The sequence below is a fragment of the Semicossyphus pulcher genome, unplaced genomic scaffold (genome assembly GCF_022749685.1).
Source record: "Semicossyphus pulcher isolate SPU_LCO1_2020_fin unplaced genomic scaffold, fSemPul1.0.p SCAF_21, whole genome shotgun sequence".
In the NCBI taxonomy this organism is placed as follows: Eukaryota; Metazoa; Chordata; class Actinopteri; order Labriformes; family Labridae; genus Semicossyphus; species Semicossyphus pulcher.
This window is the reverse complement of record NW_027211695.1, coordinates 20,140,563-20,159,144: the sequence shown is the minus strand read 5'-3', so window position 1 is coordinate 20,159,144 and position 18,582 is coordinate 20,140,563. Positions and strand designations below refer to the sequence as shown.

At 47.0% G+C, this 18,582-nt stretch overlaps 1 protein-coding gene across 2 annotated transcripts in view; it reads left to right on the top strand.

Moving 5' to 3' along the window:
- Positions 1-18,582, top strand: part of LOC138600722 (insulin receptor substrate 1-B) — a 50,503-nt gene that overhangs the window by 2,374 nt on the left and 29,547 nt on the right. The window contains exons 2-3 of one of the 2 annotated variants that reach the window (XM_069672198.1): positions 10,956-11,257; positions 11,584-14,773. In XM_069672198.1, coding sequence (XP_069528299.1) covers positions 10,956-11,257; positions 11,584-14,773 — 3,492 coding nt within the window. Of the gene's footprint in view, positions 1-10,955; positions 11,258-11,583; positions 14,791-18,582 lie in introns of those variants that run through there. The other variant, XM_069672197.1, reaches the window with a different exon arrangement.

Sequence of the window (18,582 nt, the reverse complement as noted above, 5' to 3'; positions counted from 1 at the left end):
ACGTTAGCGGCAGCTCGGCTAGCAAACTCTCCTGGCGCCCTGTTCCCGCCAAAAAAACATCAAAGGAACCTTTATTTTTAACATGAAACTGCTTTATTTTGAGTTTTTACCTGTGAGAATTATTTTTACTTCAAATTTTAGGGGAAAAAAGTCTGAAAATATGTCGTGGGAAGGACGCTAATTGACATTTTGCTAGCTTAACCCTCTAGAACATTCTAGAATGTTGCTGCAGTTCACGGAGCGCTGAGAGCATTTTCCTGCTCAGCTCTATCTCAAAAACAGAAAGAAAGTGACGATCACAAGTTGTTTTCATTTTTAAAAACTCAACTTCCTTTTTAATTTGATACCAAATATGATTAAAAACAAAACAACAAATAGTCAGTCCTCCAGACCGACGGGGACGCACTGCCCTTCTCCGGCAGGGAAAGCCGGGTAGCTCCCGCTGTTTAGTGACGGTGATCATGTGATTTCAAGCAAAGAAACGTAAACTCACAGTTTTCTTCATTGCTTTCCATCATGCACGGTGGCTCAGGATCTGACTCACAACCATAAGATTGTAAACACGGGGATGCTTAGTCGGCGGAGCCATTTTTAGATCTGTGACAAAAACGAATGGAAACCCACACGAAAAACAAAGACTTCACCATAATGATGGCGACAACTTAAAAGTATCTACACTGCAGAGCGTGTGACTCTATTTTCCACACTCTTGGGCGCTACAGTGAAATATAGATCCGGTGCTGCGGGCGCTATGGGGTCTAGAGGGCTAACGTTACATTCTAAGCTAGCACGTACTGTTGTTGTTTGCTAACGTCACATGATAACTGACTTAAATTTGGCGCTTCTAAACAGTAAGTCACTTGTGGCAGCAATTGTTTTGTAGGCTATTGTTTCAGAGAAGATAAAAACAAGTTGATTCTTTTGGGAGCTTGCAAATTACGGTATTGGATTGGTGCATTAGCTAGCTTAGCTAGCGTATGGGCGGCATTCCCAAAGCTTGTTTTAGTATTCGGACATCTCTCCAAGGTAACCAGACAACCAGCCGGGGCCTCCACCATCTCCATCCTGAGTTTTAGGTCCGGTCCGCTTCTCGTCTCCCTCTTTTGTTGCCTCCAGTGTCGGGTTTCTCCTGTAAATCACCCTCTCTGACAGTGACAAAGGGCTGCGGCCGGCTGCTGTGTAAACTCTCTCGCTGGCAGCGGCCGGCGTTTTCTTGCGGTATGTGCGGCACAGATTCTGCTCGTACATGAAATGAGGCCACACACAAACACACACACACACACACACACACACACATATGATCCGGGCCTGTACATGGAGAGTTTTGTAAGAGAAAAGTGGGCTGCAGGGTCACGGCCAAGTGTTGCCTAAACCTGCTTGTGTGAAAATAGCTTAAACGCGCACACACTGAACACTGTCAGGATTCCTGCCTGTAATAACCCTCCTCTGGTATGCGCAGCTCATACAGCTTCACATCTTCAGTGTCTGTATGTTGATTGAAACCCCCCCTCCCCTGCCTTATTTCCAGCCTCACACTCTCCTGTCACTACTGTCCGCACAGTCGAGTATCTGTCCCAACACTTGCCCCAGTGGGGAGGCAGGAATTCGCAGCCTGCAGACGGCGAGCGGGGCAAAGCTGAGCCCAGAGATGCTGCACTCTCTGTCTCGCATAGTTTCCAGAGAGGACCACTCCCTCACTCTGATACCTGTCAGTCTGTACAGAGGGGGAGAGTTCCCATGAGCTGGAATCAAAGTGAGGGTTTAAGTTTGGATTAAGGAGCATATAGTGGAAAAACAACTCCATACACGTCCCTGTTGCCACGCTGAGCCTGGGAAACCCACCTAAAGCAGCCCAGGGAGCCGGCCGGTATCTCCCAGGCCTCCCCTCCCAGAGCCGGCGGTAATTACACAAACACGAGCCAGCTGCCGTGTAGAGCGATATTAGAATCCCAAGTTATTTATTCAGCTGAGTCCAGTAAGACCCTTTCGGCCGGCGAGTACAGTATCAGGCTCGAGGGCGGCTATTTGCTCAGCTATTAGGAGGCAGTCGAGTGTGTAAAGGCTTAACCTCGACGAAGCGGGGCTGAGGTGCGGCCAACAATCGCCGTCGCTGACCTAAATACGAACAATATGGCGGAGTTAAACTTAGAAGCAAAGTGGAAACCGACCGCAAACATAAACACAAACATTACTCAGCCTCTCAGCCGTGAAAATCTGCTGTTTTTCTTTTCTATGATAATAAACGTAATATTTTGGGTGTTCTACTTATGATTGAGAAAAGACTTCTAATCATAATCGTGATCTTGGAAACTGCGATTTGCTTTTTGTCACTTTATTTTGAAAGAAACACAAAAACAGGGCGAACTGTTTAAAGACATGGGACACACTTGTAAAAACAAAAGGAACACTTATTAACATTTAAGAATCAATGGTTTAAATTCTATTCTGTTTCAGAAAGATTTAAAGGTTTCTTTAAAGGAGCAATTCGGCCCTGGAAAAAGCCAAAGCTGGTGTTCTCTGTAATCCAGAGAAGCAATAATATTTTAAATTGGCGCCACGGCTGTGGAGAAACTCGTACAAACAGCTTGTGGATTCGCCCATTCTACAGTCCTACAACTCCCAGCGTGCATTGCGCCCCTCCCTCTGAAAGGAACGGCCGGAAAGGAGCGGTACAGAATCCGAAATACGACAAGAATATACCGGTGGGTCGTCTAAAAAGTCTTCAGGTCTGCAGTCGACATTTCAAACGTGACGATTCTGAATGAGACATCGGAGGCGGGCGTCTGAGATTGAGGAAGTGTAGTTTAGCGAGCTCCCTGGCCTCCATCAGATGATGTGTTTTACGTAGTCTGGTGGAGGTTTTCCAGGGCCCGTTGGAGAAGCGGATAGCGTCCTCTAAAGGCACAGAGCCTTCTTCAATAACTGCATTAGCTCCCCATGATTGCATGATAGGACTGAGGTTGAAAATCGGCAAACCGGCCCTTTAAGGCCCCGATCAGACAGAACGCGTTTTGCAGGCGTAAAACGCGAGGCGCACCGCACTGCCTTTTTGTGAAAGTAAACACCCGATCAGACAGAGCGCGTTTTAGCAGCTGGGGGCAGCTTTTTCTCCTTACTGTTGTTAAGGCAACCACCAAATCATTAGCTGTCATTAACCTAACCGTTATATTGTACAATGACAGAAGGCTCGCCTCTCCTTTCATCCGATTGGACAATGAGAAAAATCGCCCGTCGGGCGCTTTTCTGCTTTGAGTTGAAGTTTTTTCAACTCGAGGCCCTCGTAGCGTTTCCTCAAAAACGCAAGGCACACAGAGCGGAAAAAAGCGAGGCGCTCTGCAAAGCAAAAGCAGCGCGCAAAAAGCCTCCCATTGAAAACAATGAAAAAAAGCCGCCCCCAGCTGCTAAAACGTGTCCTGTCTGATCGGGCCCTAACAGAACAAACTGTGTACTTTTATTCTGAAAAAACAATCTAACCAGGATCTTCTTACTATCTTCTCCCAGCAGAAATCTATCTGTTGATCTCCGGCTAAAATAACAATTTAACAGCCCAATATGATAATTGTATGAAAATCAACAGAATATCTTTGAGTTTTGGACTTTTGAGGATTTAACTTTAACTAAATTGGAAATTCTCTTCACCTTTTCTGACATTTAATGATGATTACGACCTACTAATCATCCGATTAAACCACAGTAAAAGTAATCTCACACTCTGTATCAGTAAAGAGCAGTCTTGTTGTGAGCTCGTCTTACTGCAGTTCAGAGAATCTCCATAAAATGTATATTTGTGTCCAAAAGCTCCAGAAAAACGAGCAACATCTGTTTCCAAATCATCGTAATCCACAAACCTCAGTGTGAACAGTTTCCCTCTCGCCCTCTTTTTCATAAATCTGTTTTCAGTTTGGTTTGTGGATTATCATGATGTCACTTTTAACACTTTGAAGCACCACAAAACAAACGCAGCACATTGTGGCAGCCAAAATCCAAACCTCAGCAAATCATACTAAACTCTTAAATCAGAGGTTTTTTCTGTATCGGATTATGAACCTGCTCCGACCAATGAGATCTGGATCTCAGCAGTGGCTCCTCGCCCTGCCCGATTAAACGTTAAGCTGCTCTTAAGCACTGCTCATCTCCCTAATTAGGCGGTAATTATTGTCTCGAGGGTCAGCGGCCGCCTGGTGGCTCAGCGAGCGGAGACCAACAAAGTCGGAGCGGAGGGAGGAAGGAGAATCTTTAAAGCTCCGGTCCTGCTGCAGGATACTTCCTCTGCATGAACAGTTTGTGCACATAAACAGACTGTAATTTCATTTAACACAACAAGCATGGCCGACTTGGCTCGTTGTGACGCATCATCCACGTCGTCTGAAAAGGCCTTGAGCTTCCTGAATTAAGTGCCCCGCTTTGACTGACAGCAGAGCAAGGCCAGGGGCAACAAGATCCATTTAGTCGATGAGCGTCCATATGTTGAGCACGATGCAGCCGTGGGGCTTTAAATGCATAGTAACCTTTTATAGGGGCCGCTATTGATTGCTGCTGGTTGATCCGAGACCATTATCGCTGCCGTAGACGAGGTCAGGCGGTGCATGAGCTGGGATTTATCAGCCGTTCAGTGAATACGTTAGAGAGGAGCACGCGGAGAAATTAGTGAAAATCTGCTCATTATCTGGTTGCTGTAGTGCTGCTCCTCAGAGAGGTGAAATATAAGATTCTGCATTGATTGGACGGACGGATAACGCCAGGGTCTTTCCTCAGGGGGGATCCTGCCTCTCTCAATCCTCAGTGAACGCATTAATGATGACTAATCCTTAATAAATACAATAAATATGTAAAAGGAGCTGTGATGCTTTGCTTTCCGAAATGAAATGTGGGACTTCTTGAGTTAATGAGGTGACATTTGTGTACAACATTTTAGACTTACAGTGTCTATAGATGGATTGTGTCTGAAACAGGGAATGATGACATGCGGCAGAGGTGGTGGGAGTCGAACCCGGGGCGCCCACTTCGCGGACTGTAGCTTCTGAGCTACCCAAAAGAACGTTTTTTAGTGGCCCCACCACTTGGCCCCGCCCCTCAGTTTTCTGGGTCCTGCAGAGGGTAGTCGGGACTCGAGGCGTAGTGGTCATTTAGCACCCCAAACAGAGCATTGTAGGACAATGAATCCAAATGGAGTGGTTGAAGAAATTTCCCAGAATGCTTTGCGAAGTGAGGCAGTGCAAAATGGCACTTTGAATTCCCTCGTAATATCGTAGCTAAAAGTCGATGTAAAGGAGTGCGTGGTTTTAGAACAGCTCTTCAGGATGTCACTATAACACCAAGCAGGTGGTGTCCCATTTCTCAGGTAAAGATTGGAACCCATTGTGGCTCCGCTCTGAAGCGAAAGGCCGTCCAAAACTAGAGGTTGAGCCAAGGTGTGGTGAGTTAGAAATGTGGCTTCACACTGAGACATGGGAATGTGTTTCTTAATTAGAATGCTAATTATACTTCGAAGGGCCTGTGTCCACTAATGGAGTCTTTTGCACTGGCAGCGCCCTGACCTCAATTTCAGAGCGCTTCCTGTTGCTAGGTTACGAAAGTTATATCATGACACTTCTGCTTCCCTCCGTAGTGACCCTTAGGTCTGTTTTAAATCGCTCTGTGTGCTTAGTTGTACCCTCGACGGACTAGCTTCTCCCCCGACATTGTTGTTGACAAAGTTTCTATCAGAAGTCCCGCCCTGTCTTGATTTTGATTGGCCGGTGAGGGAGAAGTGACATTGACGAGCGCGGCAGTGTTCCAAAAGTTGAACTATTTTCTAATGAGAGCGCAGCGTCCAAAAACAGCTGACGTTTTTGCGCCGAGGACACTGAACGCTGAACTGAATTTGTTTTGTATTTGGCCAGTGCAAAAACCGCTGTGAGTGGACACAGGCCCTGAATGTGTAAAACTACGAAGTTCACTAACTTCAAAGGAGCTCAGGAAGCCCACTTGAAAGGCAGGAACAAATTCAATTTATCTGCGCTGGAAAATGGTGCAATTGGAAAATTATTGGACAATTTTTCAAACCCAAATATTATTTCGCTCAAAGAAACCGCTATTTAGAAAGTTAAGCCCCTCAAATTCTCTGTAAACTCTGGGGACTCTTGGCTTGTTCCAGCCTGACATTACTGGGACACTGTGTTTACAAACTCTGAGCCAGGCTCACCAGAAAAGTCCAACATGGCCGCCAGTTTGGTGAGATCGCTAAGCTGATTTTGCTTAAGAGTACTTTCATGGAGCTTTTTTGCGTGTCTCTTCAAGGGACAGCAAACCTCGGATGCGTCACAGATAATTTCATGTTCTTTTGTGTGTGTGTGTGTGTGTGTGTGTGTGTGTGTGTGTGTCAGTGTGTGCTTCTCTGGCTAACACAAACCACATGTGAAATGAACCTCAGGCAGGATCGAGTGTTGGGGAAGCATTGTGTCCCTGAGTGTGGGCCCAGATATGGGGGGATTACAGATGGTAGAGATGGATGAAGAGATAGGAAGCGGAGGAGTAGAAAAAAAAAAGAAAACGGGTCCACATGGGAGCCAGAGATTACACCGACTGTTTTAACTGCTGAGTGGTTCACCCTCAGATACATGCGAGGACAAAACGTACACAGCTGTCTCCAATCTCTCCGCTGTGGTTACCTGGTATGGCATTGGGGGTGGGTATAGCGGGGGCACAGTAGCTGAGATAGGGGGCAGAAAATGGGGTTTAGCCCTCAGAAGTTTGTGTGCAGAGTTTGGCGGTGTTGCAGCACAGCTCAGCATGCTGGGGCAATGAGGTCAGAAATTTGAAACAGGACCTAGTGAGGGCCAGCGGGTTCATTTCTGGCGTAGTTTCCCTGATTTACGGGCTGCATTAGCAAACTAAGAAGAAGGATTTATCTTGAAACTTGGTGTAAATTTCCGTCAAGTCAAGTCGTTTTTCTCCAGCAAATCAAAAAAGTTTTGCATTTCTAAATAAAAGCAGGCGGAAACACTTTACTAAAGTTTGTTTTGGTGCCGTTCAGATTTTAAAATCCGCCCCCGTGATGGCAAAGTGCTTCAACAACAATACCCCCACATCCTGTTCTTGCTGTCATAGTGAGCTGATACAATCCACAGGCCCTCAAAGACCCCTATGGAAGACCTACTTCCTTAGGATTTGTCTGATAACCATAACAATAACCAGGCTGTCACTCAGGGAGGAGCTGTCAATATCCCAGCAGGCATCTGGTAGCCCCCCCGGGGTAATTATCGCACGCCTATAGCCCCAGAAAAACACACTCCCTTTTAGCGCCAAGGCACAGCAGAAAAACGTACTCATTTAAAAATCCCAGTTTGAGAAAATCAGGTTAGATTATGTCCTCTTTATGTAGTCTACGTTCCCCCGGGAGGCACCCGAACGCAGCAAATAAACGGGCATGAATAGACGGCAGTGTCGGCCGCCGTTTGAGCAACTCGTTGGACTGAAAGTTTCATGTGTGGTCGAGGCAAACGAGTAAACAAGTGGTGCGTGAATAAGCCAGTGTAAGATGTTTTCAGGTCGCTAAAGGAAATAAATTCACCTCGTGTGAACTGATTGACCCTCTTTAAAAGTTGCACCAAGGTTGGCTGAATGTTTCCTCCGCACGCATCAACCAGCAACCTTTACGCGGATGCTTTATTACCTCCAGGTGAAGATCTGCTTTCATGTGCATCCGCCGTTCTCATCTCCTGCTAAGGGCCATTATGAGTGCATGTTTTTCTGAGGGCTCGTTATGTTGTATAGGGGCGGCGTTGCGCTGCGCGGAAGTTGACCGCCTGATAACCTTTTTATGCAAAGTGGGGAGGGAAATGTAGTGCTGCCATGAAGGTCCCCCTGGAGGGGAGCCATAGGCAATCTATAATTCATATGTCTCCATGTAGGATCAACCCCAGCTTCATGTCATCACGAGGAGAGGTCTGCGATGTTCCATACGGGTAAATCAATAAATCTGCACCCCTGTAGGGGGGGGGATACCGCCTTAAAGGGCGTCAGGGCTTTGACATGCGCGCAGCCCGAGTGGCCCTGAGATGACGTGCGTGTGTGGAAGTGCTGTTCAGGGCACAGCTGAGGTTTAAGGCTGCACTGTACGCAGAACAAACAGCACTTGTGCTCTACTGAAGATGCATTAAATGGGCTCTTAAAAAGGAGGAGATACTCTTGGAGGAATACGCTGCGCTGCAATCTGAGTCCGTTTTAACCCTTGAGAGCCCGGTGGGATTTTAGAGCAAAGGATTTTAGAAGCGTCTCATCTTAAAAACAGAAAGAAATTGTCGATTACAAGTTGTTTTCATTTTGAAAGACACAACTTCATCTTTAATTAGATTCTAAATATAAATGCGTTTTGAATTAACTGTGAAGATGCCGTTCAATCACAATATTTTCTAGTTTTCTAGAGAACATGTGATCCCACACATCTCTCTGTTTGCTTGCTGAGTCAGCATCAGAGTCTGACAGCAGATCCTTCCACAGACTCCTCACTGGATGATGCCGGGCTTTCATAATACAAGAAAAACTGCCCCAAACTTCTTCAATGGATAACACCAGGCTTTCAAAATAAAAGACACGTCTCCCAAACTTTAGCATAAAAGCAAAGTTATGAGAACACACAACAATATTGTGTAAGTAGGTAGTGTTTGTAGCGCAACTACTCCTTCTCCAGCAGTAAGTGCCGAGCATGTCCTGCCATTTACCGTCTTTTGCGAGATAGAAACTTGTCTCCTTGCCCTCCGTGATCGCCCTCTAAAATAACTCTTACGGCTTCCATACTGACTGACAAAAGCGCTGAACCAGCAGAGCTATTTCTAGATTTCCTTGAAGAAACCGGGTGGAAAGCAGTGAAAAGATCTTGCCTTGGTCTTTGTCATGTTCTGATACATTGGAAAGGGGCACTTTGGGGTCTAAAGGGTGAAGTCGCGGGCTAGATTGTTAAATTTGAGAAAGAATTAAGCCTGTAATTAGTTTGATTCAAGCAGCCTAAAAATAAAAGCTTTTCTTTCGTCTTAAAGATTTGAAGAAACCGTCTTCCACTCCTTAATGGCTCTAAGATATCTCTTCACAATCTCCTGCCGTCCCACATTCCCTCGTTCCCCACCGAAAAATCCCCAAACCATCCCTTCCTGTTGTAAATCTAAATCGAGGAGGCAAACAGGGCTTCTTGCACACAGTGTACATGAAACAGCCATGCATGGCCTTGAGTGAGTCATCTAATGTAGGGGGGGAGTGCCTCCACACACACACAGCCACTAAGCCACAGCCTCCACTGCTTTCAACAAAACATCTATTCTGAGGCGCTTTCAAGTTTTCAGCGATCCTCCAATTTTGGGGAAGCAAAAAGAAGACTTCTTTTGCAATCTCAAGTTTTGGGAAGCGGATCTTGGGAAATGTTTCTTGTAACGGAAGCTCAGTAAAAATGGCGTCCGCTGGCAATGCTGTCTACACATGGTTGTCAAAGCATGGGGATGGAAGAACAAATGCGTGAGGACGTACATGCATACATTTTGCGGTCAGGGTGCACTGTGAGTTGCCTGATAGAGCCAGAATTGTTGCTTTCACTTGTCAGAAAGTCACCGTCCCGTCATTGAACAATAAGCCAGTTGAGGCAGGCTAATACGACAGGTGTTCACTTTCTTCATTAAGCCACAAAGAACATCCTGTTACCACGAAGGGCACAGGTGAGCCTCTACATGGAGGTTTGTTTCTTCTGTCTTGTCTTGACATTGATTGATTCTGCGATGAAGATCTACCGTGCTCAGGCATATCCAATCTGGCAATACGACAGAGGATCCTGAGACATGTGGTACACGGGAAGGAACATTTCAGGGTGTTTCCGTAACGACGAACAAGCATCCACCCTAAAATATGAGTCACATCATGGTATGCCTTTAATCCTGGGCTTTCTTGTCAACAGATGTGAGGTCCCTTGTCGCTGGGAGTAAAAGAGCTTAGAGGTAATTCGTTGATGTATTCAGAGGTGGTGTCAATAGCTGCCGACAATAAGTTGCACGGCATGATAGAATTACGGTAATTTTCTGGGGTAATGGGCACAATTTCCTGCTTCAGATCTTTGAACAATACAGTGACTTTAAACACCATTCAGGCGGTGAAACATTGTAAAGTGCTTGAGTAAGTCCCTTGCCTTTGTATGACCCTTACCAGCCAAGGATCAAATCACCGAGAGCTTTCTCTCTTGTTGTTCCTCGCCTCGGTAATTCCTTACTGTCTGAATACAGAACACCTCACACAAAGGCTGAATGGACTGCCTGTACTCCCACTGAAAGACACTACATTTTATTAGTTTACAAAGCCAGTTTATTGTCAGTAGAGCTGCTTTAAAAATGGCCCTTGAAGAGCTTATTGAGTGCTTTCTCTTGGGTATCAAACCATCTATTGGCATTGTTTGCTTTGGTTTTGGATCCACTGGTGAAGCATTTTCCAAGTTTTCCACAACAGTTGTTTTCTTTAGTAGTCATCATTCTTGCGCAACGGCTTCAGTTGTCAGCAGTTAAAAAATTTTTCCACACTGGTATGTGTGCTTGTGCGTGTGTGCGTCTGTCAGGTTTTCTGTGTGTGGTTGACAAACGAGACCCCAGGTATGGAGCCTGCAGGTACAGTAAGCAGTTCTCACAAGCTCCTGCATGCTCCTCAAATCTGCTTTAAAAATCAGTGAAAAGCTCAATATCAGCAGAGTGTACATATTAAGGCACCTTGCCCTCCACCAAGACGTAAATAGTGGTGTTTTAACCCGGTGTTCCCTTTGTTCACAGATGCATGAAGGTCATGTCAGTGCTTTGTTGCGGCAGTACTTGCCAGTGTTCTTTATAAATCCACCTCTTTAACACTTTAATTGCCTTCCTTTGTTTTCCTATCCGGTCATGTCCTCCCCTTCATCCATTTTCACTCCAACAACCTTTTAATCTCCTTTTATCTCTGTTCTGTCTCTAAAGGTAAGAACCCCACTGACAGTGATGCTGCGGGGGACTATGGAGTGCCCAATCCTGGGCCTGCTTTCAAAGAGGTGTGGCAGGTGAAGGTCTGGCCCAAAGGCCTGGGACAAGCAAAGAACTTGGTGGGCATCTACCGCCTTTGCCTGACCGACAAAACGGTCAACTTTGTCAAGCTCAACTCTGATGCTGCTGCTGTGGTGCTGCAGCTGATGAACGTCCGACGCTGTGGCCATTCAGAAAACTTCTTCTTCGTCGAGGTGGGACGCTCAGCTGTGACAGGCCCGGGCGAGTTCTGGATGCAGGTGAGCCTTTAATATACAGCCGCCTTTGTGTTGACAGTTTCACCCTCCAGTCCCTCCTGCATTAAGAACCTACAATTACAAGACTCAGCGAAAGTTGGACGAAAAAGTTTTTATGGTGTATTTCAGGTTTTTTAAAATGTCGTTAAATGAATCCCAGAAGGTAAGCATTAGCTAAAGACAGATAAACAGTATTTGAGCTGTCCTGATTTAAAGATACTTTTTTAAATATTCAATTTAAATTGTTTCAGTGGTTTAATTTGAAACTAAGAATGAATTCATGAATACATTTAGAATCTACCAGAATCATTTTTTGTGTCATGTCGTAGGTGGATGATTCGGTGGTGGCCCAGAACATGCATGAAACCTTGCTGGAGGCCATGAAGGCTCTCAGCGAGGAGTTCCGCCAGCGCAGCAAGTCTCAGTCCAACTCTGGCCCTGGAGGAGGTGCTACCGCTTCAAACCCCATCAGTGTTCCCTCACGCCGCCACCACCCGAACCCTCCTCCCAGCCAGGTAGGCTTTACCCGCCGGCCCAGAACTGAGCCTCCTGGAGGAGCTAACGGTGGCGCTGGGGTAAGCAGTGCCAATGCTTCTCCCACCCCCCGCCATAGCTTCCCAAGGTCTCGCACTGCCAGCGATGGTGGGAAAGCTGAGGAAGGGTTAGCTGGTACCACACCGCTCCAAGGTCAAGGCTCCAGCCCCTCCACCAATGGCTCCTGCTCCACCACCCCAATCCTAAGGTCGAAGTCAGCTCGTTCAGCCCCCACTTCAGTCACTAAAACTCCTCTTGGGTTGATGCGTTCCATCTCCACGCCAGCGCCCTCCCCAGCGCCAAGCCTCTCCTCTAGTTCTGGACATGGATCTGAGTTTGGAGGAGTAACATCAGCTGCTGGTCCTGGTCCGTCTGGTGCCTACAGTCATGTTCCCTCCCATCGTGCATCCGTCTCTGGCTCTCCCAGTGACTATGGCTCCTCAGATGAGTATGGCTCTAGTCCTGGGGATCACACTCTCCTCCCCTCACCTAGTCTCCCTGGGAGCTCTGTAGGTAGCGCTGGCAGCCAGTCCCTTGGTGAGGAGGGAGCTAACTATATCCTAATGAGCCAACGTAGCAGTGGTGGTGGTGGCAGCAGCAGTAATCAAGGAAGCTTGACATCCAGCTCCATGCCAGCACCAGGAACACCCTCTTATGGCTCGCAGCCCCAGACCAGGAGAGTGCTGCGCCGCTCCTCCAGTCGTGAATGTGAAGCTGAAAGAAGGCTGCTGAGCAAGCGCGCTTCATTACCTCCTATGGCCCTGGAAAGGCTTGCCCCACGTCAGCGCAGAGCAGAGGAACCAGCAGATGAAGATTCAGCCGATTATGCCATCATGTCAAGGAGCACCAGCCGGGAGTCTTTTACGTCCACCTCGTCATCCACACAGAGGGAATCTGTCATGGGTGCTGGGTCAGCAGGGGGAGGAGGGGGGTACTTGGATGTGGCAGGCGAGTTCAGAAGTGAAGGGGGTGGAGGAGCAAGCGGTCATATCGATATAGGTTTGGACAATGGGTACATGTCCATGCTTCCTGGCGTCACTCAACCTCCAGCATCCCTGTCTCAGTCGCCGGCTGTCTCCGTGCCCGACTCAGATTCTAAACCGGGGGATGATTACATGGCCATGACCCCCAACAATAGCGTGTCCCCTCCACAGCAAATCCAGCCTCCACCGTCTTCTGATGGCTATATGATAATGTCCCCTAATAGCAGCTGCTCCCCTGACCAGCGTGGAGGTCTCTCTGGAGGGGCTTGGGTGGGTAGTGGCAGTGCAGACAGCAGGGCAGGAAGTGACTATATGAACATGTCTCCAATCAGCGCACGTTCTGTCAATGGCAGCCCCCCACCTCCTGAGCACACCGGTCAGTTGGAGACCAGTTCTCAACAGCAAGCCCCCAAGATGGTGTACTCTTACTATTCCCTTCCTCGGTCATACAAACATAACCCCTCTGCCGGACACTTTGACGATGGGCCCGGGCGAGGCAGAAGGCCCAATGGGAATTGTAGTAGGGGAATGGGTGGAGGTAGGACTATAGGAGGACGTCAGGATCCCCCAGCCGCCGGCAATTCTGTGGTTGGACGCCTGTCACTCTCGTCATCTTCATACTCTTCAAGCTCAGCTAGCAGTGAGAGCCTTGGGGAGAGTGAGGACCGAGTTACCCAGGCAGTGAGCCCAATGGCTGGGGGAGCACAGTCCAAAGATGGTAGTAAGCTCCAGCAGAGACGGGGATCTAGTGGATTGTCTAAGCAAGGTAGCCATACTAGAAGCAGACCAGTGAGCCTGTTTGTTGATGTATCCAAGGCGAACACCCTTCCTAGGGTCCGTGAGAACCCCCTGCCCCCAGAACCCAAGAGTCCTGGGGAGTATGTAAGCATTGAGTTTAAGGGGGAGAAGTGCAGCCAGACTGGGGTTGGTGGAGGGCGGGGCAGGGGTCTCCGGCATGGCTTATCACTGCCTCACGGCTCAAGCAGCAAAAATCCTCAACACAGGCCTACTTCTTGCTTAGGGAACTTTATCCCCCTCTCCCGTAGCCCCTCTGCCCCAATCACTCCCCCAGCTGCCTCTGAGTATGTCAACATGGACTTGGGCCCTTCTCCGTCCCCCTCACCCCTCTCCCTTACCCCACTTGTTTTCCCCTCTTTCCACACCCCACCCACACCTCCAATTCTTGCTCATGCCCCAAAAGCCTGCAATGAGGGTACTACCAGCCCCCGGGAAGACAGGGCTGAAGTGGCTGAAGCCCCACTCAGGAAAAGCAGAGAAAGTGTTCCATCAGTGACTGAATCGGAGTCGCCAACATCCTGTGGAGACTACACAGAGATGGCCTTCAGCTTGAATAGCAACACCGTCCCTAGTTCATCATCCAGCATCTCCCCCAAAGCCCCTTCCCCCACAAGGACTGATTCTGCTGTTCCAGTGCTATCGCGAGGTCTGGACTTCCCTCTAGCCAAACCAGGACCCAACCCCGACCATGGGGCTAAAGTTATCCGGGCGGACCCCCAAGGGCGCAGACGGCACTGCTCAGAAACCTTCCTTGCCCCCCCTTCCCTCCCTTCCTCTTCCTCTTCATCCTCTTCCTCCACTGCCTCTCTCTTTCCGGAACATGCCCAAGCTGTGGCTCGCCGGCTTGGCTTTGAAAGCATGCTGTGGGGTAATGGTGCTGTGACTGATAACCCCACTCAATTTGCCCTCCCTGGACAAGCAACCCTACCTGCAAATGCTCAGACTTCGTCCACAGAGCAAGGCCTTAACTACATTGACTTGGACTTGGCCAACAAAGAGAGCCCCCATTTGGGACTAGATGGACCCTCAGGTAGCCAGGCCGCCTCTCGCCTCTTCTCTGTTCTGGGTGGAGGCTCTGGGGTTGTGGGAGTAGGCGCAGCAGTTGGCAGCAGCAGCAGCTCGGGCCTGAACACTTACGCCAGCATCGACTTCTACAAATCAGAGGAGCTGCGGACACATCAGAACGGAAACAAGGAGGGAACAGGTAAGAGTTGCTTTTAGTGGCTTAAGACATGTTGCACTGTGTTTAGCATCTTGTCGTCTCCGTTTTCTTTTCTCTTCGTTCTTCTCTTTCACATCATTCCTATGGAAAGAATACATGTTGAAGATAATCCAACGCATCACAGCATCCCTCTCCATCTTAGCTTGTGTTGAAACTTCCCCTGATGCCAGATTAGAACATAGGTCCCAGTCTGATTTGTATGACTGTCTGCATAATACAGTATATGAGATATAAATTGACTCCTCTGACATTCATAAATAGATTGAACTCACTGGGGTTTGGTGTACTTCTAAATAAAGACACGCATTTTACATGATGTGATTATCTAAGGTGCCAAAGGCCAGACAACCTATTGGAATATCAATGAATATTGATATTCTGCAAATTACTATTGATCCTCTCTGGGCTTCTTGAATGTTGTTGAAGCTATAACCTCTCCACAATTCAGTTTTGATGCTGATTAAGAAGATGTTTGTTCTATGTGTATGACAAGTGTCAGAATCCTTCAGCTCCGGATGAGCCATTGTTTTCCACTGAGGAGAGCTGTCACATTCGTCTCACTGCAGTGGTGCTCTTTTTAAAGGAAACCATTCAGACCTACCATTGAAGCTTTGTACCCCTAGTCCAACAAAGTTGAACTTTGACCCTGTTATCCCCTGACCTGTCAACCCAAAGATCCTCCAGTGTGAAATTAATATAGGAAAGCAACGTAGGAGAAAAACAACACAACAGATTTGATGTCATTGAGTTTCTATTCTCCCGACAAGTTTGCAATTATAATGATGTGGAAAATATGCAAGCATTTAAGCTTGGCCGCCAGGTTTATAGATCTTGTATGCTGCTTAATTCAATCTGAAAGCTGAGGCCGAAGACGAGGCTCAAAACTTTTCTCTCTGTGATCACGTATTAGATCTAGCCACAAGAATCAACAGTTGTGCTGTAGCTGTTTTGCTGTTAAACCCTTTTTGTTAGCAAGGGGGTTCACTGAGGCCAGATGACGAAGTTTCATTGTATTTACATTTTTTCCTACTGTGAGGGGCAATTTTCTAGCTGTGGGGGACCACCACAGCTAAACAATGCCCCAACTAGGTCACTGTGAGACGTTTCCTCATCGAAAACATTCTCTTTGAGCCGCTGTCTGCGCCAAATTGGCCTGTTAAGAAACGGACGCCTGCAGTTTAAGCAGATAGAACAGCATTTAAATGGAGATGTGGATTTATATGCATCAGTAAAACACTCAGTAGTCGTACTTAAGCTTCCACAGTGGGGCTCTTGTGATGAATGCATCCTGCCAGGCCTTGTTGTTTATGTAGCCCCGCTCGCCTTCGCATGATTTGCACCGTAGGTTGTGTTAGACTTCAGCCTCATGGGGTTTTTTTGTGGTAAACATTTCATAGCCGGGCTCCGCAGTTGGATTTAATGAAAAATGTAAGGCATTAGCAAGAATTCATCATAGGACCTTGCGGTGAGCGCAGCGCAACTGGGCTCAACAGTTGGTTTTCATAGACTCCACAGATGGAAATAAACCATCAGCCTGCTCCCATACGTCGCCATGTTGGTTTTATTGGGAAATGGAAGCCATGTTGGTGGAAACGGGCGCTGTTGTTGGGTGTATTTTAAATATAAATCCTGACAGGCTACCACAGTGGGACCATATGGGCCCTGGCTGCTGAGTATGTCAGCGGGGCAGCGTGGGGGAGAATGTTACACATTGGCTGTGAATGTTGAGATGGGGCCAGTGTTTCACTCACACAGCTCTCAAATGCCTCTGTACAGTGTTCCCCCTCCTTTCATCCCTCCATCCCGCCTCCCCCTCTTTCCTCCTCCAATAAATGATCCTTTTGTTCGAGTGTTTTTGCCGCGGTGGGCTGACGGGCCTCAGCAGGGCCGAGCCCCAAGACTAGTGGACTCAACTGAAGCAGCTTTCCTTTGCACTCTGTAATTTGTGGCCTTTCTATCTCGACTGCTTGATTCTTCTTTCACCTTCTTTTCTCCTTCATCGCTGTCTTTGTTTTCTTTTTGCCTCCTTGGCGTCGTACTGTTTCAATCTTGGCAACCTTTGTCCTCATCCGACATCTAGGCCTGAAGGATTTTTGAAATTCCTTCCCTCCCTTCTGTTCACATACTGTTGAACATTTTTTTCACCAAAACCTCTGTTGTCTTCACGCCCTCTCGCACTCCTCCCTCTCTCTCTCTGTTTCTTCCCTCCATCCTTTAAACGCTTGCAGAGATGCTTAAAAATAGTATCGCGCTGAGACGTTTTCCTTTTGCTTTGGAACACACGATACCAAACGCTGAAATGAAGAGATTGTACTTGACAACCGATCTATCTATAAACAAAACACAGTTCAGAGATGATTAATTATCTTGTCCGCATGGATCCTGTTTGTTGTTTTAAAAGAGTTCTGATCTGCTGTAATTACAGGGATTTTTTTTCCCCCCCAACAGGCACCAACTTGTGTGTGTGTGTGTCTCTGGTGCGTAGTTTCGACGCAGAGAGCCAAAGGCTAAATTTGAACATCAGTAGTGGGACATGTGCCAAAAACAATCCTATTTGACACTGGTTATGTAATCTGTAACGTGCAAAAATAGCCTCTCATGATTTAGATAATGAGGGGGAGCCGGGCGAGCGGTTTCACTCCAAATAACATCTTTTAGAAATAAAATGAAATCTCAATAATTCAGCGGCGTGTGCGCGCCTTGTGCCCTTTTAAAGCTGCGTGCTTTTGTGTTGTCTGTTTTAATGTGTGTGCTTTTTACGAGCAAAGTTCAGCCAAAGTGCGAGAGACACTGACTGTAATGTTGATATTTCAATTTGCCGTGTGCGCCTCTGCGTGCGCGTTGGTGTTTCCCCGCATAATGAAGGAGTGTCCTGACCTGCAGCGGAGCAGTCTGCTGCAGTTTATGAAGTTAAAGAGGATTTTCTGGACAAAATGTTCACTTATATTAAATCAGCCGCTACTCCCACAGCCTCCTCCGGGAAAACCATGTGAAAGAATTTTATTATCCGCGCTTCCAGCTGTCCCTTTACTTTAGTTCTTTACCATCTGGAGGTGGATGTTTATGCCAGGCTCAAAATATCCTGTAGCCCTTTAAAATCCCGTCACTGGGACGCACTGCTTCGAGGAGAAGTTTCTAATGGGGAGATTAATGCAAACCTGTAGGATAAGATTGAACCCAGATGCATGCTTAAAAACGACATTTGGATTTAATGTGTTGATGCATTTAAAGCCTTAAAATTTAAACCTGAACCTCCTTAATCTCTGCATCACACATTCACAGGAGCGAGGCTGTTTATATTTGTTTACTGTTGACTTATTATTACATCTTTTAAGGGAAGGGATTTTATACCATTTAGGGGTGGATTATATGGACGAAAACTTGTATCACGGTCTACATATGTTGTATATTATTAATTGGGACGTCTTTATTCTGGGAATTTAATTTAAGAAGATGTTTAAAGATGAAATAACCAGATTAGGGGTCTGTCATCAGCTAATACAGATAAATAAATCTGTCAGATGTTGAAGAAAAAATGCTGAAAGTGTAGAAATGTATTCTATTCCATTTAATAAACACATAAAATCTGTATAAAAGTAAAGAAGTAAAGGAAACACCTACAGTATTTTAATTAGAACCGGGAGTATAAAACTGTGTCGATGCTGACCGTCCCAGCAGCACGAGGGTCTCATGGAAACACTGGTTGGTTTCTTGGCCTACTTGGCAGCACGTCGGTACTTTCCAAACACCTGAAAGTGGCAGGTCATGAGTGCCAGAGAGGTAAATATGCT